General features: G+C 40.5%; 1 protein-coding gene across 4 annotated transcripts in view; it reads left to right on the top strand.

The window, feature by feature from the left end:
- FRMPD4 (FERM and PDZ domain containing 4) overlaps nt 1-26,700 on the top strand; it is a 272,525-nt gene that overhangs the window by 187,930 nt on the left and 57,895 nt on the right. For 3 of the 4 annotated variants that reach the window (XM_033147406.1, XM_033147408.1, XM_033147409.1), the window contains one exon: nt 14,097-14,210. In XM_033147406.1, coding sequence (XP_033003297.1) covers nt 14,097-14,210 — 114 coding nt within the window. Of the gene's footprint in view, nt 1-1,670; nt 1,751-14,096; nt 14,211-26,700 lie in introns of those variants that run through there. The other variant, XM_033147407.1, reaches the window with a different exon arrangement.

Genomic DNA, 26,700 nt, shown 5'->3' with positions numbered 1-26,700 from the left:
AAATAGCCTACATTATGGTGCTCTAGCACAGTGTTTTTCAACCACTGTTCCGTGGCACACTAGTGTGCCGCGAGATGTTGCCTGGTGTGCCGTGGGGGAAATTGTGTTTATTTGATTCCTATTCAAGAGAATTACTTTATATATAGTCAATATAGGCACAGAGTTAAATTTTTTAACATTTTCTAATGGTGGTGTGCCTCGTGATTTTTTTCATGAAACAAGTGTGCCTTTGCCCAAAAAAGGTTGAAAAACACTGCTCTAGCAAGAGCAGGAAAATGCTGGACAAGCATCTGACAGTGGTAGTTGTTACAAAGTAGTCTTTTTGAAAATGTTCATGAAAAGCAAGTTATTTTTCCTGGATTTGGAAACAGTTGAGCTATTAGTGGGTCTATGGTAGGTAGGAGTTATGCAGCATATAAATGAAACTGTACTGATTTCCAATGTAACCCACCAGAGACCTCAACATTCAGAATACATAAGCAACTAAGTATGAACTCCTTTAATTAAGGCCTTCTCATTAATTCAGCCAGCATGGATTCCTTGGTCGGGGGAAGGAAATGCTACAGTCTTCAATACATCTTAGCAGAGGATTGAAAAAGCCTTTCTGAGTAAAAGTTGCCTTTGACAACAAGCTGCTTTAAAAAGATCCCTCATGGGTTGCCCGTTGTCCTGGTAATACACAATCAAGCAATGGCTTTAGTCCTATGCCATACCTACAATACTGCATCTATGCAGTCAAATGAAGCAGTATACTGAAGTCCTAGTGTTGCACACATTGAAGAAGTGGGGCAAAGAGGAAGGGAGCCCAAGAAAACCAAATGCTAGATAGCCACTTTCTTTGGCTTATGTTGCAGAACCAGCCCAATACATTTTGTTGCCTCAGGTGAATTACAAGAAGGTGGCCCTTCACATTTCATGTATACAAGCTGACCAGGATGAGAGCTGAATCTTCTCATTTGAATCTTCTTTCAACACTAGTGACAGGGCACATCCTTCACCATACCTGAGAGCAGCAGATTTGTTTACAGGGCACAGTACAGGCATATGGCAAACACAGCTGTCATCCAATACTTTGTCACCATTACCTATCATTCCCTGTGCATGTTCCATTTAAGGTGCCCACCTTACTCTGCCTAATGATAGGGCCGGCCCTGTCCATTTTTTGGTGTTTTTTTTAAAATCAGTTTTGTGTTACGTCGAAATCTTTATGGAACACAAAGGAAACACTCACACATGTAATGTAGGACTGGTGCTCTCTTTCAGTTTTTTATTCCTGGGTAGCACCAACCCCAATTTCCCACCCAGAGACAAAGACATGTTAAAGGGGAAAGAGGTACGGACTTAAAGTGGTAACAGTGATCTGAGAGGAGGGCAGCCAGAGTACAGTCTGCAGTTCCCAGTCCCTCTCCTTGGAAGTTTGAACCAGTGAGTCAAGATAAGTAACACCAGGTCCTTTGGCTAGGCAAAATGGTTATCCACTTCTGAGTTTGGATCAAAAGAGCAGAATTGTTTAAATCAGTACGAGAGAGTGGAAGGAGTAGGAAGTGGCTTTAAAGGAAAAGAAAACACATACCCACTATCTGAGGTTGTCTTAGCAACTGACAAAAAAATATGTTCAGTCGACGTGCAAAACCGTATGGGTCATCCCAGGTGATTCATCGAAGGCACACAAATGGGAGATGGAGAACACTAGAAGCTTTGCTCTTTTTATCTCTGCAGTTGCAAAAGGGGAGGGCCTGGAGATTAAAAGGTATGAAGGTGATCCACCAATCCAGAAAAGCCAACTCTACTTAGCATCCTGGGGATCTATCACATACTCAGAGGGGAATTTTGCCATTTGTGTTTGCAAGGTTGTTGAAACAATGCATGTGAGTGAGGCCAATCTCCTTTCTCTTTTTCCTGTCAGATAACTGTGCGGGGTAGGGGTTGGGGTGGGGTGGGGAGTGGATTAGGGACAGGACACCACCTGTGGATGTGAAGATGGGAGGGAGATCTTTAGAGGTGGCTGGCTATCTCTTAGTTAATGGCATGGTCTGGGTAAAGAGGCATTCTCTTAAAGGGACAGACAGAGGTAGGAACAATATTTGCTTTACTTTCTCCCTTGAGGTATGTTTTCTGAGGTTCTATTTTGCAGGATTTCCATTGATGCACATAGGCACCATTTGCAAGCTTAACGTTGGGGACTGCAGGTTTAGTGCTGCAGAAATGTTACTTTTCACATTTCTCAACTGAAGTCATTTTTTTCCTATTGGAAAACTTCCTCTAAAATTAAGGATTTGATTTCCCAGTTATGAAACATATAGTGGTGTCCTGTATACCATGTAGCCTTTGGGTGGGTTGCTACTTGAGTGACTAAAATCTCTGTGCTTATTTTTACTTCCCCAATTTATCCTGTTTTTTTTTTTCTTTTAAAAGCACTTCCTTACCTTTCTGTCCTATGAATTTTCAAAGAGCTTGATCATTCAAGCTCTCATACTTCCATCAAAAAGACTAAGGTTTATGTATGTGAGGTTTTCTCATTTTATTCCCACAAAATTCAGTGAGATAGATCAGGCTGAGGGAAGGGGAATTGCCAAAGACAAACCAATGAGAAGAGATCTGAACTGTAACAAAGGATAGGTATATTGGACTATTTTTGGTCTGTACCAATTTTGCCTACAGAATGTTTATTTATAAATTTTCTGCATCCTGTTTCCATGTTAATCTGCATTTTTGTACTTTAATTATTTTAACAACTAATTAAAAAGCTACATTAAAATTCATATTTAGATATTTAAATAGGTATTTTATCACGAGATGTTCATTTGAATGTATGCATTACTAGACTCATTTTATCACAGGAAAATGCACTTAATATGTATTCATAGTATGTTTCTGAGTTGAGCGCTGTATCATACAATTTGTAGAAGTGTGAAATCTGAAGCATAATCACATTCCAACCTGCCACATTTATTTAGGAGATGCTGATCAAGGTAACCTTAACATAAAAATTCACAAAATTCAAAAGAGCCCTACCTGTAACTTTCCAGTGCAACACAATCCAACACTTCATTGGTAAAGTTTCAAACTATGTGTCAACACTTGATTTTTATTTTTAATTGAATCCTATGGAAGTTGTATAAAGTTCTAGATAAATGTTATTGTTCCACATTTGTTAAACAAAGTGCAGCTTGGTTTTATAAACTCTGCCTGTTCTTTAAATGTATTAGGAATTTGATTGTACATTTACATCAAAGGCAGACATGAAGGGGCTTCTCAGTCTGTTGGTAAGTTGCAAAATAGTTTTTCTAAAGAGAACGTTCTTTTCGCAGCATATATATTTTAGAATCTCAGAGCCCATTGTTCTATTCTAATTACAGCGAAAGCCTAGAAAGAAGGAACTTAGACATTTTTAAAAACTTTGAACTCCACAGACTAATCTTGTGCCACTTTGTAAAACTCATTAAAGTTAGCAGAAACTTAGTGATAATCAAATATGTCTTAAAATATCTATTTTCTCATTTTTATTTTTTGTGCCATGGTTTTAGTTATGTATATTTAATCCTTGATTAATTCTGAGGCTTTTTTCTCCAACCAACTTTTTCAGAAGATTTTTCTTTGCGTAATCAAAGTGTAACCCTTTAAATAGCTTTTTCTCAATGATACTTGAAAGAGAACGCAATTAGTTCCTGATGTCTGAGCACTTCAAACAGCATTTTATTTTATTTATTATATTTGTATATAATAAAGGCTGCTTGCACCTCCAGTGGCAATGCTGAATCTATGAGCACCCCCTACTATAAACCTGGCCCTTTGGGGGGGGTGTACCTCCCTCAATAACACATTGAACACCACTGAGCTGTGGGGGGGGGAGCACCTATTGGGAGAAACTCTGTCTTGTGTGGATTGGATTTTAAATGATGATCAAGAATTGTAGAGTTGGACTAGATGATACTCAGGGTCCCTTCTAACCTCCTGGAATGCAGGAATATGCAGCTGCCCCGTACTGGGATTGAACCTGCGACCTTGGCGTTATCAGCACCATGCTCTAACCAAGTGAGCCATGAGTTAAGGGGATGCTTTTGCAAAGGTAGCTCTTTAAAAGGGGAAGGGGGCGTATATTGTAGAATTGCTATTCCTTCTTGGATCCTGGCCTAAAACTGCATTCTCCTAAATAACTATGTTTTGATTAAAAATAGTAAATTCAAAACACATTTTCCCAGACTATTTACAAACCTTTTTGGAAGTAAATCCTGCTTTAAACCTTTACATTCTGTTGTCAACAAGTAGACCTATTTTTCAGTAGTTTCAAAGGGTCTGCTTGAGCCACCTGCTACACCCCTCGCCATTCAGTGTCACTGCTCCACCCCTGGGTATATTCTTCCGCCAACCTTGACTTCCCTTGGCAAGCCTTCATCGATTTTTTTTTCCCTGTAGGAGAGAACAGCTCATAGCTAAATGATGCATGCAGAGGACTGATAGGATCAGACTCCTAATGTATATACTGAAACATTGGCTGGACATAAATCCTGTGAGCATTACTTGTTTCACAAATAAACCACTTTGTATACTTTGGGGGTTGTGATGATACTGTGGTGTAGCTCTAGGTCTTTAAGTGGCTATCCTGGAATACTAGACTGGCTATTAATTTTTCATTTATTTATAGAAATGAATTATTAATGCTGGCTTCTGCCACCACAGTCTAAGATTTTGAAGGTGAGCACAGAAAACTCACAGCGTGAGCCGGACTGTGAAAATGTTTGTCTCACAGAACCCTGGAAAGGGAAATCATACCGAAAGTGAAGAGGTAATTGGAAGAAATGCCTGGATTGGGGTTTTTGTTTTTTTGGTAAACTGATATGAGTGGACATGTGTCATTCTGCCATGAATAAGCCTTTATTTGTCTAACTCTTCTTCCGTATATAACGGCTATCTGCAATAAGAATCTCTGCTTTCAGATTAAATAACAAGACTTTTGTTTAGTACTGTAAATTATGATTGTCCCATGGAGCATTCTCTCATTACCTTGCAAGTTTTATTTTTCATTTTTTTGTAGTAGTAGCGAGCTATTTTCAAGCTCAGTACATGTGTCTTTCCTGAGGCTTTCCCCCCAAGTTGCACAGTAGCTACCATGACAGATGTTTGCTTCCTTAGCAAACTGTTCCATTGGCTTTCTTAGTAGTGAGAAAGGAGCTTGAACAATCTATCTCCCTCCATTAGTGCCTTCAGTAGAGAGTAAGGGACTACTCTCTTAATAACTCTGATAAATATAGTTACAGGTAGGTAGCCGTGTTGGTCTGCCATAGTCAAAACAAAATAAAACACTTCAGATAGTGCGCATGCACATGAAAGCTCATACCATGAACAAACTTAGTTGGTCTCTAAGGTGCTACTGGAAGGAATTTTTGTTGTTGTTGTTGTTCTGATAAATATGTGTTTGTGTATCTTTTTAGTCCCTCCAAATCATGAACTCTCAAGCATTCATGTGGAAAGTTTTTGATTGTTTCTAGAATACATGAACATTTACTCCGTACTTCTCGCTGGGAAAAGGGCCTTTGTGTTAAAATCCTTACACATTTCTCTGATAATTAGGCCTCCGTTGCTTTGTGTATTTTATGCTGCTTTGTGTATTTTATGCTGTGGTTGTTTTTGTGTTGCTGTATGTATAATCACAAGGCTTTTGCCATATTTCTGATACAGCGTTCAGAATCTGCTGTGTGTTTGTATTTTCTGTTATGTGGCATTATGGCATTATGACATGAATGGTGCTCAAGAATACAGATACTGTACATGTGTTAATTATTTTCTCCTTGCTGTGTGCACTTACTGTGGCTCTTCGTATTGATTCTAGCTGAATGGGCACAACCTACAAGACTAGATGGGTAGTTCTTACATAACTTAGCATTTTTCATTTGATTTTTTTTTGGGGGGGGGTCAAGGGTTATTCATATGCACAGCCAAAAGGTTCTTATTGTAGTGGAATGCTGTATTTGCTAATGGGAATTTAATTGCAGAAAGGACTAATGCACCTGGGGCTCTCTGTGGGCCAGTCATATCATCAAAAGCAAATATCCTTCAGCCAGGTATCTAAACTGAAGGTTTCAAGACTGGGGGTACTGATATAAAATACAAAACAGGAGATCAGGTAGTTGAATACTCCTTATTACCATGGCTGTCTCCCCTTCATACTGGCTCCAGGCCACTTTCCCCTTTTGCCCAGGGTCACATCTGGTTACTGGAGTAAGATGGCCGGGGGGGGGGGCGATCACACCAGGATACAAGAGGAAGGAATTCAGGACACATACACCCATCTTGTGCCCATTTTGTATTTTGACCCCTGATATACCCATGATTGGGACAAGCCTGCATTTAAATACAGGTATTTTGCCATCAGGCATATCCCCCTTTTTTTTAGTATACTGTATTTCTAGAAAAAAAGTTTCACTTAAAGATAAGACAGAGTGAAAAATTGTTCTCTGTTTTTCATTTCTTGGCTGTTTCAACATACCTTTATTGCATTGCGTTTCTGCATGGCACCTTACTCTCAGCTGCACCCGCAATAGGCTTAATGTGACTATGACTGTCAATGGGACAGGCATGGTGCGGTGCCTTCTACAGTCTTCAAAAATGAAAGAATGTTCAGAATCCTTAAAACTTCTTCGCATTTTATGAATAGCCATCTGCAATTAAGACAATAATTATAGAGGATAAGAGAAACAAATTAACACTCACTGGAAAACCATTTGACATGTGTTCAGATAAGTAATAGCGGCATTTGTTTACAGAGAATGATGGAAAGTGAAATTGTTATGCACCTGCAAGCTCTTTCTAATTTTTTTAAAGCCACCTTCTGTGTATGATGCAATTCCTGAACTGGCACATTTTGGGGTCAATGATGGATTTTAATATATTTTTGTAAGGGTGTTTTCTTTTTCTTTTTCGTTCGCTGCTGACAATTGTTGTTCAGTCGTTCAGTCGTGTCCGACTCTTCATGACCCCATGGACCAGAGCACGCCAGGCACGCCTATCCTTCACTGCCTCTCGCAGTGTACTGAAAGATCTCTCAGCTCATAATTTTGGGCACACCACTGCTGAGAATAACATTGCATTAATATCTGACTGAACAAATGTTCTAAGTTGGCTTTCATCAACCCAGGGGCCCCAGATGTTGTTGGACTACAGTTCCCATCACCCCTGATCATTGGCTAAGCTGGTCTGGGATGGTGGAAGTTGTAGTTTAACAGCATATGGGAACATAGATTGAAGAACTGTGCTCTAAGTGACCATGGCAGAAATAAGAGACAGTCTGTGAAACAGAATCATAGAATTGTAGAATTGTAGAGTTGGAAGGATGCAACCCCTAGCAATGCATAAATCCTGCCCGCAGCTGTTCCTGGGTGGGCTCCAACCACCAAACTTCTGGTTAACAGCCAAACACACTGACCCATTGTGCCACAGGTCCCCCCCCCAAAAAAATAGTTCACTGATAGGAACATTTGGCCTCTGTTGTGAAGGCTCATTGGTTTAAACTGATGGAAGTCTATGATTAAATCATTTCCCCCTCCCCTGGTGATACATGATGTCTGGAAATTGCATAAGACACACACAAAAAAGCCCCTGTGGTGTGCCCAAAATTATGAGCTGAGAGATCTTTCAGTACAAAGCACTCTGTAGTCACCATGGCAGCGTTCCTCACATGTTGTTTTGCTCCAGTTCTTTTAATCCTCAGCCAGCCTAGCTGAGATAGGATGTGTGGTCCAACAACCTCTTGAAACACAAGGTTGGGGAAGGTTAATCTTCTGTGGTATGGGAATAATAATGCAGGCCTACCTTACAGGGAGTTGGTAAGAGAACGGCTGAGATAATGTACCCAAAATCACTTTGAACACTCCAGAGGTTCTGCGCAAGTTCTAAATACAAAATAATGCTTAGCATTTATATAATGCCTTCTAGGTTCAAAGAGCTTCAGTTATGCCCAGCTCAGTAAATTAACAAATAAATAAACAATGTAGCTTCCCAGCAGATCATCAGCGGCAATCAGTAAAAGCTCATAGCTCCACAGTAGTGACTCATTTAATAAGCACAATTATTTTGTTTAAATCAAAATCACCACAGGAGAGCCTGAGATAGCAGCCAATTCTGAAGCCCTCCACATTTCGTTTCATTCCCCCGCCCCCCTCAGAATTTATTACAAGGTCATTAAAAAAAAACAGTAAATAAAAATGGTTTTGTGTTTTTTCTTCTCAACCTGACCTGCCTTAAATGCATTCTCCACCTTGTGCAGATTTACAGGAGCTCCAGGCACCTTATGCATTTAGTTGGTCTGAGAGCTTCCATTTCTTCCCTCACATTCCTCCCTACTTTCTTACAGTGCTGGAAACAATAACAAAGCAAATGTATCCCCGGCTTTGTACAGTAAATCATTCAGCTATAGGTAAAAGTGAAAATGACCTGTGTGTGTGCCTGAAGGAATATTTTAGCTTGTCATACTTCTTGCAGAGGTGAAAAGAGCCTGCTAACTTTACCATTCCTCAAAAGGAAAAGAGAATGAGCTGTTTAAGATTAATACTCCTTATGGTGCATCATTCAAAGCTTTTCCCTTCAGCTTGAAAATAGGGCCGTTTCTGCGGTACCCATTCGTCACATACTTATTTTAGTCCTCCACCACCACCACCCCTACAATATTTCCTTCTGCATTCTCAGCTAAACAGCAAATAAGGGTGTCAAAAGACTGCCTCAGAGGTGAAGTATGATTTTAACAGCATTTTTGTTTGCTTGTGTTTTTTTTTAAAGCATTTGAATTTCCGAGCTCTATAAATAATAATTCCTTTCCTTACAAGAACTTCTGAATAAAAAATGCTTTGGCACCTGAAAGGTTAATGATATTACAGACTTACAGATTATCAGCATTTTCCTTTAGCCAGGGAACCCTAAGAACTGTAGTTTCGTAAGGGCATCTGGGGGTCTATTAGAGTCCATTAAGAATCTTGGGACTTGTGTTTATGACGAGGGGCTTTGAAAAATGAGAGTTGTTTTTTAAACTCTTAGTACCTTTTTTTTTTTAAGAAAGCCTATGATTTCCAAGAAACCTATGTCACAGCGGTACAAGCTGATAAACATTTGTAGTTTGTCATAAGTTTTCCTAAGCTTCATGAGATGAATGCTTTCCTACAGTATGTATATCCATCATGTAACAACTCCTGTTTTCTAGTCAATATGCTACCAAGAAAATAGCTAGAATACCTTTTTTGGATATTAGTAGTAGGGAGAACACTTTTTGTTTCTGAAATTCTTAACTCCCAAGGAAAGTAAGGAGGTAAACCCCCACTTCTAGAGCATGTTCAAGCTCCCATTTCAGAGCAGATCAAAAACAAGAAGCCTGCTCATTTTCATAAGGATACTGCTCTTATCGGTGCCTAATATTATCAGCAAAGTGGGATAACTCAGCACTAAATGGGGAAGGATTTGAGAAGCAATTTGGGGACAGACGGACTCTGAATTACTCAGTATGTCAGGGCCAGCCCTATCATTAGGCAGAGTAAAGTGGCTGCCTCAGGCAGCAAATTCAAGGGGGTGCTGGCAGGGAGCAATGGCAAGACGTTACAGCTGTGTGTATGTGTTGTATAATTAGAGTGAATCTTATTTTTTATCCCACTGTCATCATAATCTTCTTTTCTCTTTTTATTAGCAGGACCATAGTTTTGAAAAGTGGGGCAGATAGCTTGGTATGTTTTGAAAAGGGGGGGGATGCTTTTGTTCAAAGACTATCTCTTTTTAAAAACAAAACAAAAAACCAAAACCATGAACTAGCGTGCTTAATAACAATTCAGTAAGGAAAATTAACTTTAATTGAAGTCAACATAGGCATATTTACATCCACTGTATATTCAATGTAATCACAACTCAGTCTGACAGTCTCTAAACATTGACTATCTAAACAACAATTTGCCATTCCCAAGTGCTGTCAGTAACTGTGAAAAGATGTAAAAACAAATCTTCATCTTGTGCATCATTAGGCATGTGTAGTGGTGACCTCTTTAAGCACAGGATCCTGCATCTTTGTGTAGTGTGATAAACAATGAGCACCATACAAATAGATACCGGTATTAGCTAGGAAGCTTTCATATCTTCAGCAAAGACCCTAAAGTAATGGCCATTAAGGGCTAACTGTGCATTAATTAAAGGAGTCAAATGACTTATTTTCTTAAATAAAAGCAGCATTAGAGGAAATAATTTGGAGTTGAAAAACTGCTGGGGGAGAAGGTAGTAACTAATCTTTACATTTGAAACCCCTAAGTAAGGAATGTTGCTTGGGAGAGTGATACCGCCTACTCCCTGCCCCGCAGGAATGGATTTAAGGATTGTCACGATGACTAGCTTTCTCACATGGAAGCACTTTATGTGTGTGTCCCCCCCAAAGGAGAGGTCCTAAACTTGTGCTCCAGGAACCACTGGTGGTCAGCAGACTGATGGTCTACTGAAAGGTTGCAGAACAGTCAAAAACATATTCATTTGGTCCTGATCTTTCATTTATTTACAAAGATCAACTTTACTCAGAACAGAATCTACTCAGAATCAGAGCCAGCCCATAATCCCAAAATAGTTTTTTTGTCGGAGGCAAAGGAAAGGATGGTGTCCTCCCCTCCTAATCCAGGCTGGATCTAGACCCATCAAAGAAGCATTTCAGTTAAACGCGTTGTAAACTTCATACAGGGAAATCCCGTACTGAAGATATCAGTGTGGTTCATGGCATAAAAAGCATATCTTCCACCACCTGAGGGCAGCAGGCTAGCTTAGGGAGTGTCATCAGGTCACACAGCACACATAACTCTAATATATTGCCATTATTCTCTGCCACCACCACCCCTCAAATTTGCTGCTTGAGGTAGCCACTTTACTCTGCCTAATGTTAGGGCCAACATTGACAACAAACATATCCATCACATTAGAAAGTCGAAACTGCTTATTAAAATATGTGTTGCGTACTACTTTGATTTGTAGAACAAAAAGAAGTTTATTAAGTGGTCTACTGAAACCCTCAACAATTTCCAAGTGGTCTCAAAAAGTTTGAGAACTGCTGTCCTACAGCTTTGGCATATATGTTTTCAGTGGAAATCAATCCTTGTTCCTCAGGGAAGATCTCTAAACTCTGGGGGGCAAGCTGCTAAAATCTGCTAAAATGTGAGGAGCTGTGAAAGACATTACTTTGTACCATGCTGTGTATGATGCTGGAATGAACATTGCAAATGCTATCATGCTGTTTGTTATTCCTTCTTTATAAGGTGATCTGTACGTCCATATTAAAGCTATCTTTATCTGAAATGCAGTTATAGCAGATGATGCTAAACAAGAACAGAGAAGCATATTAAATGTGTATTAATTTAAATGCACTTGAAATGTGTGTTTTTTGTTCATCTGCAGCATAGTTTTCCGCATATCTTTTATTTCTTCCTTCGTACAAGAACATTTTCAGTGGCAATCACTACTACTGTCATAGTTTTGAGTGCTTGAATCTATTTCATAATTGATACGATTGTAAATATTAATGGTCAGATCAAACCTGATGATTACATGGAGAGAATATAACACATCAAAGCATGTGATGAAAGCAGATTTAGGAGTGAGTTCTCCTTGCTTTCTACAGAAACAATGCCATTTTTCAATGTTTTATATCTTTAACCGTTTCTTTGCATCTCACCTCACGGGATGAGAGAGTTGTTGTTTTTACTGCTGTCATATTTTTGTTTGCCTTAAATTTTCACTCCTCCTTTTTTGAGCAGTGTATATTAAGATTGGAGTCCTTCTTTATATCAGATGGTGTCATAAACTGCTTTGTCACAAAGGTCAGCTTCTTAGCTTTCAGCACTAAACAGGCTTAAGATGCAGTTTCCCCCTCCCTGCCAGTGTGACTTTTACAGAGCTATCGGGCGTAGTTTTCAGGGCTGTTTTGTTCTGGATGCCATTGTGCAGTGGCAGTAAGACTGGCTCAGGACCCAACAGATTGAAGGATGGCTCAGTCATTGCAGAATTTGAAATGCCCTGCTTCAGGACCTTCTGCTGGGTACTGCTGGTAGTAGGGGGAGTTGCCACACTGATGGAGTGAGAATTTCATCAGTCCGTTGTTGTCAGCCAGTAGGAAACTGGTTTAACTGGAAGAGCTAGGTGGAGGGACACCTTCATTCAACCCAGCCCCCTTTCCCAGCCTGGCAGAAGGGGGACTTGGGTTGCTCTGCCAAACTCCTCAGTCACAATGAAACATCTGAGTAAACATACCTAGGATTTTATTGATTTAAACTCATGCATGTGCCAGTAAAAACTCAGAGCAGTTCAACAATCACATACCACAGCAACTGCCCTTAGAGGTTACTGCTTCTGATCGTGCAGTTAATATGTAGCAATCGTGCCTAGAAGCCATTGACCTCCATGAATTTGTTTAGTTCTCTCTTCAAGTCATCCAAGTTGATGGTCATTGCTACATCTTTGCGCTGGTGAATTCTATAGTTTTAGCTGTGCTTCCTTTTGACTGACCTCAGTCTGTGTTGGCCCATTTAGCTCAGTATTGTCAACACAGACTGACAGCAGCTGTCCAGGGTTTCATGCCGGGATATCTCCCAGCCCTACCTGGAAATGCCAGGGATTGAGCGTGGGATTTTCTGTATTCAAAGCAGTCAACAATAGCCTCTCTCCTAGAAGCTATGCCACTAATGTGTATGGAGACTTCTAGGGTACTACATGAGTAATGTTGCTTCTTTTAGTTCTAAGTATACAACAGCATTGTAAACACTGGCATACAACACAGAGAGTTGGGCACATTTTACAGCCTCTTAGTGGTGCACTTGGGCGTTTGAAGGATTGCTTTCAAAGGAGATTATAACATAATCCTGCTACTGTTTATATCCAGCAATGGGAAATGCAAAATAAATCCCTGTAAAGTAACTAATAATTACGGATGTGAAGAGTGGAGATAAATTATGTTAGTGTTTAAATAATTTGTGTTGATTTTTTTTTAAAAGAAGACGATCAGGAGAGTATCCAGTTTGGCTCAGTTATTTTTGTCTTTCTCTGCTTTTCTTCTGGACTGAGCACATCCAGATTAAATTGACACTGCAGTTAAGATTTTGCCATATATATATTAGTAGCACCTTAGAAATGGGTCAATGCCATAAGGACATAGGAAGAGTCTTATGGATGTGGCAAATGGCCCATCTAGTCCAGCACCCTGTTCTCACAGCGGCCAACCAGATACCTGTGGGACCTGAGCTCAAGAGCACTCTCCACCCCCCGTTGAGATTTTCAGCAACCGTGACACCTTTTTTAAAGGGCAAAGACTCTTTTGTGGAATTATGTTCCTACGGCGTGTACAATGATGAATCTATTCATGAATTATTCATCCTTTAATTCTTCAGGAAATGGTGTAAGGTGACTAATACTTGGAAAGCATAAGACTCAGTACAACATTGACTGGGGAAGAAGCTGAGTGGTCCTTACTTCACATTATGTATTTCCCCGAACCCAGTTTAGGTCTGTTTCTTATGTGTGCACAACATGGAAGAGGTTCATACAACCTTCCCAATGGTTGAAGGTGCCCATGAGTGGGTCTTGGGGGTCATACCAGATACTCTGCCACTTATGGTGGCATATGCACAAGCCATGCATTTGGCAGCTGTGTGAAAGGGTTGTAGGTGCACACTGGTCCTCCATGCAGGAACCCTATTTATGTGCATTGGCATGTATGTTAAGGCCCCTTCACACAGTTCCCATTGTTAATATGCAAGGGTGGTTATATGAGCCTCCCAAAAGAGTCTTCTTGAAACAGCCTCTCTTTAAGGTCACAGGTGTAAAGTTAGTTGGAAAGTTCAATTTGGTCTGCCAAAATCAAAGTAAGTCTAGATTTTAATAAAAACAAGGAGTCCAATGATTATTCAACAAAGTGCATCTAAACATTTAGGTCCTAAAGTGTGTTATGATTATGTTAGTTAGTTAGCTTATGTCACAGTTCCACACATATAATAGGATTTAACATGAATTCACTTGCACCCAGAAATACAGAAAAGTCACTGTTGGGTTGAATGGATCAGGCTCATTTTGAAATACTAATGTTTTTCATTTGTTTTTAGCCACAGAACCAAGTCTTCAGGCTGGCCTCCCCCTTCAGGAACCTGGACCTTGAACCAGGGATCTTCCTATGGATGGGAGATGACGGCAAACAGAGATGGGAGAGACTACTTCAAGTAGGTTACTGCTTGATGAGTTTTGTATGCAGACTGAAGTGTAGAGTTTAAACCTAAGTATGCTATGCACTAGCTGCAAATTTGTTGGCCAATAGGTTATATGTTAACATGAACTGTATACATACAGCATCTTCCACAAAGAGTCTTACATGTGTATTGTAAAAAACAACAACATCTCAGTGTTTGAAATCTGGATATTTAAAACATGCAAAACATGTTTTCTTTTAGTCTGTTCATCTGAAGTTAGTGCACTCTCACCAATATAACACAGCTACTTTTCTTCCTATGTCCATTGTGCCTATGTCAGGTTGTTCCTAAGCAAATATGAAAGGCTTCAGACAAGGTGTAGGCTTGTTGAATTCATTAATGTATACCAAGCATGCATCATGTTAGATTTTAGTTTTGCTGGTCTCCATTATGTGCCTGAGTGTTCCTTGTTTTCAAATAAGCGTTTCTGATTTCAAGGTCCCAGGGTGCAGAGGTAATGTCTGAAATGTAGTTAATTGGCCAAGGCCATATATTCAGCACTCTGAATGTAGAAAGAGGTCTCTACTCAAAGCATTCAGCTGGAAGGGAAAAAAGAAGAAGCCGTTCCAGAACAGGGACAATAAAAAAGGAAGAAATGTGTGTTGTTTCATCTCCTTTTTGAAGTTTCTGTTCCTAGTGGCTGTACATTGAGGGACATACAAATGCTGGGGGAGTGGGGGGCTGTACGTTCCTTGCTGCTATACTTCTGCTTTGTCAGGTGCATCAAAAGCCCAAACGTACCTTATTACCAATCCACTGAGAGTGAGCTCTAAGGCTGCATGTGCATGATATATTTAAAGCTCATTTAAAGTGCATTCCTCCCCCCCCCCCAAAAAATGAAGCCTGGGCATTGTAGTTTACCCCTTAAAAAGGTAAAGGTAAAGGGAACCCTGGCCGTTAGGTCCAGTCATGGACGACTCTGGGGTTGCGGCGCTCATCTCGCTTTACTGACCGAGGGAGCTTCCGGGTCATGTGGCCAGCATGACTAAGCTGCTTCTGGCAAACCAGAGCATTGCACGGAAATGCCATTTACCTTCCCGCCGGAGCGGTACCTATTTATCTACTTGCACTTTGACGTGCGTTCGAACTGCTAGGTGGGCAGGAGCTGGAACCGAGCAACGGGGGCTCACCCCGTCACGGGGATTCGAACTGCCGACCTTCTGATCGGCAAGCCCTAGGCTCTGTGGTTTAGACTACAGTGCCACCCGCGTCCCTAGTTTACCCCTTACACAGCTACAATGCCCAGAACCCTCAACAAGCTACAATTCCCAGGATTCTTTGGGGGGGTGAATGTGCTTTGAGGTATAAACAGAAGGATTGGGATACATAAATGTTAGTTATACTGTACCTCAGAGCAGTGGTAGGTGGTGCCCATTGGGACTAGTAGGGTACAAGGGCAAGGAGACCAAAATAGGGTGAAACCAGAGCCAACGAAACTTTCCTGGCTATTCCAGTAAATGAACCCTTGTTGGATCCAGGAATTAGAAGGGACTCAGACATACAGCCTACACCTGCCCCAAACTCACAACAGTATTATGAAAAGGGCACAGTGGTTTGTGACCATTATTGTCAGTTCATATGAGTCTGAAATTTGGATTAAATTCTCTAGCCATGCAGATGAGTATGCAAAGGCATCTGGGTTGGGTACTGAAACTCTCAGATACAACAGCCTTCATTTTTCTGCACTGGGACTCACAGTGATAGAATTTAATTTCATATATTTAATTTCATATATAGCCCAAATAACTGAATTATAATAAAGTAGTACATTCATTACAATGCTTCCTTTTGCTCTTTAATTGTGTCTGCCTTGTATTTCTTTAAGCACCTTGAGTACCCAAGCAGATGCAACCAAATGAGTATTGTTTTGTTTTTCTTTATTGTGAATGCAGCTTTCCTTGGCTCTGAGAGAGCCAAACTCCATCATTTATATTATTAATGGCATGTCACTGGTAGGCGATGCTCCCTAACTACTAATAACACCTACAGTATTCAACACAGAGGCTCACAAACATACTCATCAATTTATGCTTCAAGATCAATAGTGAACAAATGAGAAGGTCAAGGTTTTTGACTCCCATCTACTTATAGTTTCCAGCTCTGAGGCTGTGTTTTTTTCATATATTTTATTGGGCATACATTATACATTGCCTGCTTTTCCTAATATCAGGCCCAAATGTTTGTTCTGCTCGATTTTTTTTTATATATTTTTGCTGCTTTTTGTCTTGTTCACAGAATCAGGAATACTCCCAGTTGCTACTTAACACCTGTAATCCTGAATATCCCTGAGGCTTGTTTACATGGGCAGTATAATTCTTTTAAAGACCAACTGTTGTTCTGAATGATGTTTGAAGTGAATGTGCGTCCTTTGCAAATACTTTGATTGTAAATAAATAAACAAATACCACATGCTTAATAAGGAATGAACTTTCTATACAGTAATTTTCTTAGAATACTTTATACCTTCAGCGCATTTTTTTTAGAGAGATTGCTAAACATACTTTGCCCACATCATGTCAGTTACTTTGCAGATCTCTGCGAGCTAATAGTCAAGAATTTACAGGCTAGAAAAGTTAAACAAAAGCCTCACAGATGCAATTTAGAAGATGCCTCTGCCTTGGTGAGATCAGAGCAACATAATTTACAGAAAACTTGGAAACTTTCTGTTCTGTGTCATTACATAATTCTGGGGAAATTTCAGAGATGCACAGTGCTTTCATATAACCTCAGCTCACTTCAATATTTGTCAGTGGTGTCAGTAAACTCATACAGCTGTTGATCATTCAGTAATGCAGATGGGTGAATATAACTTCAAAGTGAATGTGGAGATTTAGAATATTTAATGAAAACCATATTCGGCAGTATTCAATGAAATGCTTCTGCTAGTACAAAGGTTTTTGTCTGCTCATCAGAACTTACCCTCTCCTCTTCTGATGCACCCTGACCCCTCAAAACCTGCTCTGTGGACTCCCCCTCAAAGAGGGGGGGTGGGTGGCATATAGGGAGAGGGTTCTGTCCCATTACCAGTGCCGAAATAAGATTAAGCTGCCAGCTGGCTTCAATATGAGGAATGCAGAAGGGGGCACCATCTTATCCTTTTCTCCAGGTGGCAAAATATCTCTGCTCAACCTTGAGGAGGAGCTAATTTGCTGCAATTAACCCATATATTATCCAGGATGACGAGGAACTATTAGTGAGTGCTCTTTGGGTTTCGTCAGTCAATAAACCACAAATGCACCTAACTTCATCCAACCCGTTTCATACAAAATAAAAGGAATTGAAGTGTTTCTCCTGTGTTTTAGGACTTCAGAGAATATTTTTCTGACAAGGGAAGTAATTAGCTGGGATTACAAATAGGAACAAGGCAGACAGAAATGTAGATGTGCTTCATTAGGGCTTAATCATTTCCCCATAATTAAAATCAAGGCTTGTGTTTTATTTTAGGATGCAGGAAACATGCACAGTAATAATGTTCACCTATGGTGAAAATAAATGAATATGAGGAATCCAATATTTGTGTGTGTGTGTGTGTGTGTGTGTGTGTGTGTGTGTGTGTGAATTTGCTGTATATTATGCTAACTATATGTTTTGCTTGGAGTACGGCCTTATGTCCTATGAGGTGTGGTTAAGTCTATTGCCTTCATTGTTCTTAAGCACATGTGCAAGTAGATGCAGCACTGTATCCATCAGGGTCAGTTTGCCTGTGCATTCAGGTCACTGAAAGCTGAATTAAATGTGTGAGAAGCCTGGTGGAATGTGCCAAAAAGCATTACCTGTGTAAGTGACCCCCACACATCTGGCATTACATCTAAATTGCTCTTCCCCATATGCATGTAGTATCTGCATGCCTGCACAGTTCTTACTTGGACCAAACCTCACTGGAGCCAAAATGTAGTTATTGCTCAGTCATTCAGTTGAGTCCGACTCTTCGTGATCCCATGGACCAGAGCACGCCAGGAACACCTGTCTTTCACTGCCTCCCGCAATATGGCGGTTAACGGATTGAGGTTGAATCCTGACAAGACAGAAGTACTGTTTTGGGGGGATAGGGGGTGGGTGGGTGTGGGGGACCCCCTGGTCCTGAATGGGGTAACTGTGCCCCTGAAGGACCAGGTGCACAGCCTGGGAGTCATTTTGGACTCACAGCTGTCCATGGAGGCACAGGTTAATTCTGTGTCCAGGGCGGCTGTCTACCAGCTCCATCTGGTACGCAGGCTGAGACCCTACCTGCCCGCAGACTGTCTCGCCAGAGTGGTACATGCTCTGGTTATCTCCCGCTTGGACTACTGCAATGCGCTCTATGTGGGGCTACCTTTGAAGGTGACCCGGAAACTGCAATTAATCCAAAATGCGGGAGCTAGACTGGTGACTGGGAGTGGCCGCCGGGACCACATAACACCGGTCCTGAGAGATCTACATTGGCTTCCAGTACATTTCCGAGCACAATTCAAAGTGTTGGTGCTGACCTTTAAAGCCCTAAACGGCCTCGGTCCTATATACCTGAAGGAGCGTCTCCACCCCCATCATTCAGCCCGGACACTGAGATCCAGCGCCGAGGGCCTTCTGTCGGTTCCCTCACTGCGAGAAGCAAAACTACAGGGAATCAGGCAGAGGGCCTTCTCGGTAGCGGCGCCCGCCCTGTGGAACGCCCTCCCATCAGAAGTAAAGGGAATAAACAACTACCTGACATTCAGAAAAAAACCTGAAGGCAGCCCTGTTTAGGGAAGTTTTTAAACTGTGATATTTTAAATGTATTTTAATGTTTGATGGAAGCCGCCCAGAGTGGCTGGGGAGACCCAGCCAGATGGGTGGGGTACAAATAAATTATTATTATTATTATTATTATTATTATTATTATTATTATTATTATTATGTCATACTCATGCTGGTAGCCTGTTGGGAAATATGGAGGGCACAAGGAGAAGGGGATGACAGAGGATGAGATAGTGTTCTCAAAGCTACTGGCATGAGTTTGACCAAACTGTGGGAGGCAGTGGAATACAGGAGTGCCTGGCGTGCTCTGGTCCATGGGGTCATGAAGAGTCAGACACAACTAAACGACTAAACGACAGCAACAACAAAATGCCAGCACATGACATTTTGAAACCTTTTGAAGTTATACCTGCAGTATAGAGGGAGAGGAGCAACAGAATCTAGGGGGCTGTGATGATGAGGTTAGGGGTTTTGGAAAACTGGCAGGAACCCTGTTTCTCCCCTGTGTGTTCTGCTATGCCAGCTGTCTCCTTTCCTATTGATATCACCATTTCTCCTGCCCTGATGTTCCTTGGGCTAATGCAGGGTGTGTGTGTGTGTGCAGATATAAACATGCAAACCATGAATAAATAACAAAGGTGCAAGTGTGTCTATCTGCATGTTAACAATAAAAATGTGAGAAAGGCTGGCAGACGTAAGGGACTGTTGCAGCAGCCGTAGGAGGGGGAAGGGGGCAACTGGAGCTCTAAACTTGTCATGATCCAAGATGGGAAATATCCCAATTTGGGGAAAGCAGCTGGGAGTCTGGGGGAGAAGCATTCTGTTGGATGCCATAATGTGTGATGCATGGAAAAGTCATACAGTAACCAGCTTGCCAAGACACAGGAAACCTGGAGGTAACATGTTTGGGGAAGAGGAAGATAAGGAGAGCCCCTATAAGAGCCTGCTCTGCTTATTGTGTCCACTCTGCACATGCACATTGTAGTTTGACTAATCTGCTTTGGGATTTTTATTCCACTTTTCAAGTACCAAGATTTTGTCAGGACTGGAAGCATGGTTTCCCTTTTTCAAAATCACTAATGTGATTCTTTCTTTCTTTCTTTCTTTCTTTCTTTCTTTCTTTCTTTCTTTCTTTCTTTCTTTCTGTAAGCTACCAGGCTGTACTTCTGCAAAAAGAAAATAGCATTTGAATTGGTCACGGTGGACTATATATATTTCTGTCAGCCTTAGTTGTGTTCTGTTTTGTTATCCTACAATCTTAGTGATTTGCGCCTAGAAAACATAACTATATTAAGTGACCCCAATGAAGGGAAGCCATTATTTTACATAAAATAAATTTGAGCTACAGGTAATTGCCAATGCACGTTTGGACCAATGGATTTGTACAATAACATTTCTCAAGTCTGTGCATGCTCTGAAAATTGCTTTGGCATCAGACACACTATAAATAGTAGTTGCTAAATGCAGTGTGTTACAATATGATGGATGACAGCTCTGCCAAAAAGCCATTTTGCTGCTATCGAAAGGCAGCTGCAGAAATGTAGTTTCTCATTTATTTATGGGAAGAAATGGTCAAGAAAAAAAAATCCAGCAATTTTCTTTCAAGTTAAAAAAGAAGTACACCTGCAATCTTATTAAAGTAAAAGCAGTAAAATGGGCTATAAATGTTTGGACAAGAAATTCAGTGCATCAGCAATATTTTATTGGCATTTTGGAGGTTTACACAATTGCACAAATAGGAGCAGCAGTAACAAGTCAATTAACATATCCAGGTTTGTATGATGCCATCTTCTGCCTTCCCAGATAAAATAATTGCTGACACATGGATCCTGACCTACATAATTAAACACTATTTTAACCACTGTGAATATATTGCACGCTGTTTTGAATTCCAAGAGCCTGCTTGGGCCAGATGCCCCCTCTATCTCCTTCCCTAGTTATGCTCTGGGACAGATGGCACTTGCTGCTGATATAAGTGTAACAGAAAGCCATATAGGAGGCCCAAAAATAAAAGGAGTTTTAAGAGTACAGCGGCATATGTGGGAACCATAGTGGCTTGGATTGGTTTGATACTGAAGTGCAAACTTCATTTCTCAAATATCGGGTTTTGAAAGTACTGTATTTCTTTTGAGAAGCAAAATATGTTGTAGCTGGAGTCCCGGGAACAGGACAGGGGCATTTAAAATGCAACCTCCCACTTGCCTTTTGAATTGGTGCAGCCTAGTGGACATGTTTCTGCCACAACAGCTACACTTCATGCAATCCATGTTTGACTGATATCAACTAAAGAAGTGATGGGTCTTCTCTTCTGAAGGTTGTGTATTATACTTCCTCAGACTAACCAACCACACACCATTGGCCAAGAAATCAAAAAGGAAGCCAACTGCACCTTAGTAATATTGGGTGTGGTGCTGGGATAACCTGAACAGAATTGGCTTAAGAATTCTTAGTGTGTATGGCTGTCTTAGCTTCTTGGCTTCAAAGATTGTTCTGTGCCTCGTGATTTATAGGTATTTTATGAACAAATAACTCTTCAAAATGCAGTCATAAAAATAAACACAAATCCTTGCATCTGCTTAGGATGTTTTTTATGCAGGATTTTATAATGGGATCCTCTCTCTTTCTCTATTTTTAAAATAGTCAACAGTACCGATTACTGACAACTAATCACTACCGGGTGCCTGTTCTCAGTGCAGTCCAGCATTCAGAATGATTTAACAGACTGTAGAGGCCCACAGTTTGGCTGCAACCCGTTTTGCTCCTTTAAGAATGGAGATGAATAGCTAATTTTGCTGCAGAGAATTTGCCTGCTATGAATCACAAATACTCCTTCACTTTGTGACTCTGAGAGTCTGATCAAAACATTGCTGCACACTCTTATACTGACAGAAAGGATTAATTGTTCTTCCTTCTGCTTCTCTCCTTGCCCTACTCGTCCAACCCCCAGGAAGGGGAAGAAAGCATTTGCATCATGATTTGGAAAGCAAATTAAGTGCTTTCAGCATGGCTACGACTGTTTTCATTTCACCTGAAGATTACATTGGTATTGTTGAAATGGCTGGAAGGATTTAGGAAGGAGAGAACTCAGTAAGCAAAAGTAGCTGGTGCAACCTGAGAGCACCAAAAGCAAATGAGGATGGCACTTCAGCCCGTTATAAAGAATGCATGTGACTAGGGACTTAGGGCACTTCCAGGCGGTTGCTATTTTGAGGTGAAAAAATCACATACTGACAAATTCTGGTTACACAATTATTGATTGGGAGGTCTTGTGCAACAACCCCACTTCCCTCAAAAGATCAGACCTTTTTTTGTTATAAGAAGATGGCAGCCTTCTAAAGGGGGCATTCAGTGGATCCCCCCCCACTTTATTTACACTTTCAAGTTTAAAGATATGTCAAGAAATTCTGGCAGCACACCCATCAGCCCCTGTTTGTATGAGAATTATTTTACGGGACACAAGCAGATGGTTATTTAACTTCCCTGCAAAGGAAGCAGAATAAATGTTCAATACGCAGACTGCCTAATCCAAGCTTCCTCAACCTCAGCCCTCCAGATGTTTTTGGCCTACATCTCCCATGATCCCTAGCTAGCAGGACCAGTGGTCAGGGATGATGGGAATTGTAGTCTCAAAACATCTGGAGGGCCGAGGTTGAGGTAGCCTGGCCTAATCCCTCATACACGCAGTAGATTGCTGCAGACTGCGGAAGAGTCCCCCTTCCAAAGATCTCAGAAACCGACTCCACAGTAACTTGTAGCAGGGCTTTTAGTATGGCTGCCCCAGTTCTGTGGAATAGCATTCCTGTTGAGATACAACAGGTACCCACTATCTGCACTTCCTGGAAACAGGTGAAGACATTTTTGTTCTGACAAGCTTTCCCAGCTGGCTAAAGCAGTATTTACCACGTGTTTCCATGTGTTAGGGCTTTCATCTTGTTTTAAATGCATTTGTGGTTTTTTATGTTTTTAACTTTTTTATGTGTAACTTGCCTTGCAATGGTGGTTTACAAGGCAATTAATAAGTGTAATAATAATAATAAAACAACAATGAACAGGTTGCCAAGATGTCCCCTAAAAGACTCATTTCCCCATGTCTGTACTGCATAAGCTGCTTCTGATTTTGTTGAGTCTGCACTTGAACACACATCTACTGAGTCATCTGCCCTTACAGATTTAGGAGGCAGCATTTTCTGGAAGTGATGGTGTGCTACATCTTATGCAGTTGGTTTTTCTGGTCAACTGGCAAGTCCTACTTATGTCATGCAATCAAAATGCTTCTTTTAATGGAAACTGGGCTGCAAAGCAAGGATAAAAACATTTAGCCTACTACTGCCCAGTTTGCCCACTCCAGTTCTCAGGCCAGCTTGGGATATGCTTTTTTCTCCGTTTCTGACAAGTTTGTGGTCTGAAGACAAAAAAGGATTCTGCTAATTCCTGGGGGCCGTAGTTTCTATGGAAATGAGAAAGCAAAATCTGTTCTTCTCTTTGTCAAATATTTTGTCAAGGTTTTCACAAAAGAAAATGAAATGAAATGCGGCTTCATAAAATGATATTACTGCCCAACTAAATTTATGGATTCTGTGACAGAGTGAAGTCTCTGAGCTGGCAAAAGTGTGTTTAAATATACTGGTTTTATCTTCCAGGTTCACTTTTTATTCAATTTGTTTGGTTTATATGCTAGACTGTGTGTGGGGGGGGGGGAATAGCTGCTTAGACCAATGTAATCATATCTTCTGCCTGCCTTGATGAAAGTGTGTTTTGCATATTTTATTAACTACTGTTTGTTTTTCTAAACTCAAAAAGTTTGTCTTATTTATATACTGTACTAAGTTTACATGAACTTGTTTGGCTTGTTACCTTGGTTACTGACAAGGCAACAATTCTTCTACTTAGTAACTTACTTGAGTTTAGGTCTCATATGGTAGCCTTTTTCCTTTTTTCTATGCAGAAGAGTTTAAGTAGAACTACAAAAAACAGCACCTCAACTTCAGTGTATTTTGGTTATGCTTTATCGTTGAATGGGTTGTGCTATAAACCTTTTGTCAATATGCAGGAAAGTAAGAAAATCCTACTTTTGTGAATAACCATTTAAGGGCTGCATGCGATGGAACTGTGGGCTCATTATTCATGGTGATAAGCACAGTTGCTTAAGTGACAAGTTTGCAGGATTTTCTCAGTAAGGCAAGTTTTAAGGTCCTAGTTGCTAAGAGATCCTTTGACTTACTCTAGAGCATAACATTAACTGTCTATAAAGTCTTATACCTGTGACTACAAATGAAGCAATGAGTTACACGTGGCTATTCTCAAGGTCACAGATTATTTATTGATAACACAATTATATTGCAACTATATAATAATTTCATTGGAGTCAGCACAGAATAAGAATTTTCATCTGCACTGTAGCTGGGGAAAGAAGGGTTAACCCCGCCATGCTGCAGTGCCAATTGAAAATTAATTCCCTGTTGCTGTTGTTATTATTATTGGTTTTTTAATATGATGGGCTTTCTTTTTTTAATCGTTTTAATCATTTCACAAAAAATACTACAAACACAAATACAAATACAACATATCAAAAAACAAAGAAAATTCTTATATAACCCTGACATAGTTCCACTTACATCTTCTTGGTGACTTCCCTCGACCTCTTCCCTCTGGATTTCATTGTCAATCTTTGTTGGCAGTTCCATATACATACTATCACCTGCTATTATTTTATCTTATCTCTCTATTTTATACAATTCATTTCAATACCGAAGACCTATAACTGACTCCCTAAGGGAGGCTTTCTAATGACATGTTTAGCATCACAGGTAATTTGGCCATCACAGAAGGAGGAAATGACAGCAAAACTTTCTGGCTTTGATCCTAACTACCATGAACAGATTTCTGCTCGTGCAATAGGGCTTTCCTATCTCCTACTTTTTGCTGAAGTACAATGAACCAATGCTAAAGAACTCTGGATTTGAGGCCCTGATTCTGAGAAATATTTATCATAAAGTTATGATTGAATTCAGTAAATGACATGCACTTGGTGGTGGCCATGATCAATTACATTAGAAAGTTTCTGTTAAATTAGGGTTAATAAGGAGGCATGCTAATTTAATTGGGGATGAATAAATCATTAGATTTCCTGATATTAATATGTTATTTAACTTGAGAAACTTAAATATGTCACTATTAATTAAAAGTGTTGTTCTGCCAATTATGCTGTTCATTTTCATTTGGACTTCACCATGCAATTCAAAAATCTACAAGTTAATATACATAAATCTTGTGCATATTTCATCAGAATTATAATATTTCATTTTATTCTTTTATGTCCTGGCCCTCACTGCTGGATGAGGAATTGGAGCTATGGACTCGGCTTCTGCCAAAAGCCCTAATGCATTAATCAAAACAGTGCATAGGCAAAGCTCAGTTTCCACAGGGCAGCAAGTGCAGAAGAGGTACAGATGCATGGCTAAGAGCAAACTAAGACACTGATCCAACAAGTGACACACCCCAGTACTTTTCTTTTAAAAGACAGGGTGGGCACAGCATTTAGCATGAAAAGTGGGCATTGTCCCAGGACTGGGCAACCAAATGGGCATACCTCAAGTGGCCTGGGTTTGCAAAGTTTGTTCATGCCAATAGTGGTGTTTCTGTGCCCTTGGATACAGAGGCAAAGGTGGCACCAGCTCATCAGATTTACTCTCAGTAAGGAGGAGATTTCTCATTAGCAGGAGGTTTCCAGTGTCACAGGAAAAGGACATTTCTCTGCTAATCTGCTTGGTCCCTCTCCTGCATCCAGCTCTCCACTCCCTGGACTACTGAACCCCTCTTCAGACTCACCTCCTTCATCCTGCTAGGACCCTCTCCAGGGTCACCCAGTTCCAATTATCTGGGTTGCTCTTATTCCACCTCAGGATCTGATGTTTCTCGCCATTACATATCCACAGGGCTTGTGACATTTTTAAGACATTTGAAACTTTAGACTTCCCAGTCTTGAGTGTTCAAAAGTTTACCCAGTACAGATGACTCCAGTGGAATATAATTCTCAAAATATCATTGTCACAGCCCATAACAAAAATTGATGCAGTCTATTTAGGATTTTCCCAGCTCCAAAATGTGGCTCTCTGCCAAATGCAATATAATAAAACTATTTGCTTTTGACTTTGAGAAAGGTTGGGAGAGAAGGATTCACAGTTTTAATGGAAAACAGTTGGGTAGAATATTTTGCTCTAGATGAAGTTGGTTGGTTGGTTGGTTGGTTTTTAAAAGAACTCAACCCAAACCCTGAAATAACTTGAATTATCTTATTCTCATTTCTTGTTTTGTTTGTTTCATTAGAGAGTTGCAATGCTTCCTTGATTACCCCAAATGTAAATGTCAAGATCGAAATGTCACATTACTTCCAGTTCAATTATTTTGAAGTAACTGTTAGGGAAGGAGTGGAAAGAAGAAAAACTGGCTGGAGGGGAAGTAAGTTATACACAAGTAATATCTGGAGCCTAAACAGCAGCATTGGTTATAGTAATTTCCTGACATTTCACAGTACAGCATATCCAAGCCATTTACACGGTTACAGTCCAACAAGCCTCTTTGCATAGATGACTGTGCTCACCTATTTGCATGTCATTGGGCTTTTCCCTTTCACATTGTAAGCTGGAAACCTCAGTTGCATAGCAGTTACACGCATGTGTACACAAACATGCAGAGAAGAGTCTAAGCTCACTTAGGCAAGCCATTATCCCCACTCTTTTGATAATGCATA

This window comes from Lacerta agilis, chromosome 4 (assembly GCF_009819535.1).
Source record: "Lacerta agilis isolate rLacAgi1 chromosome 4, rLacAgi1.pri, whole genome shotgun sequence".
NCBI lineage: Eukaryota > Metazoa > Chordata > Lepidosauria > Squamata > Lacertidae > Lacerta > Lacerta agilis.
Note: the sequence above shows the minus strand (reverse complement) of the source record. Positions and strands in the feature narration are given on the sequence as shown.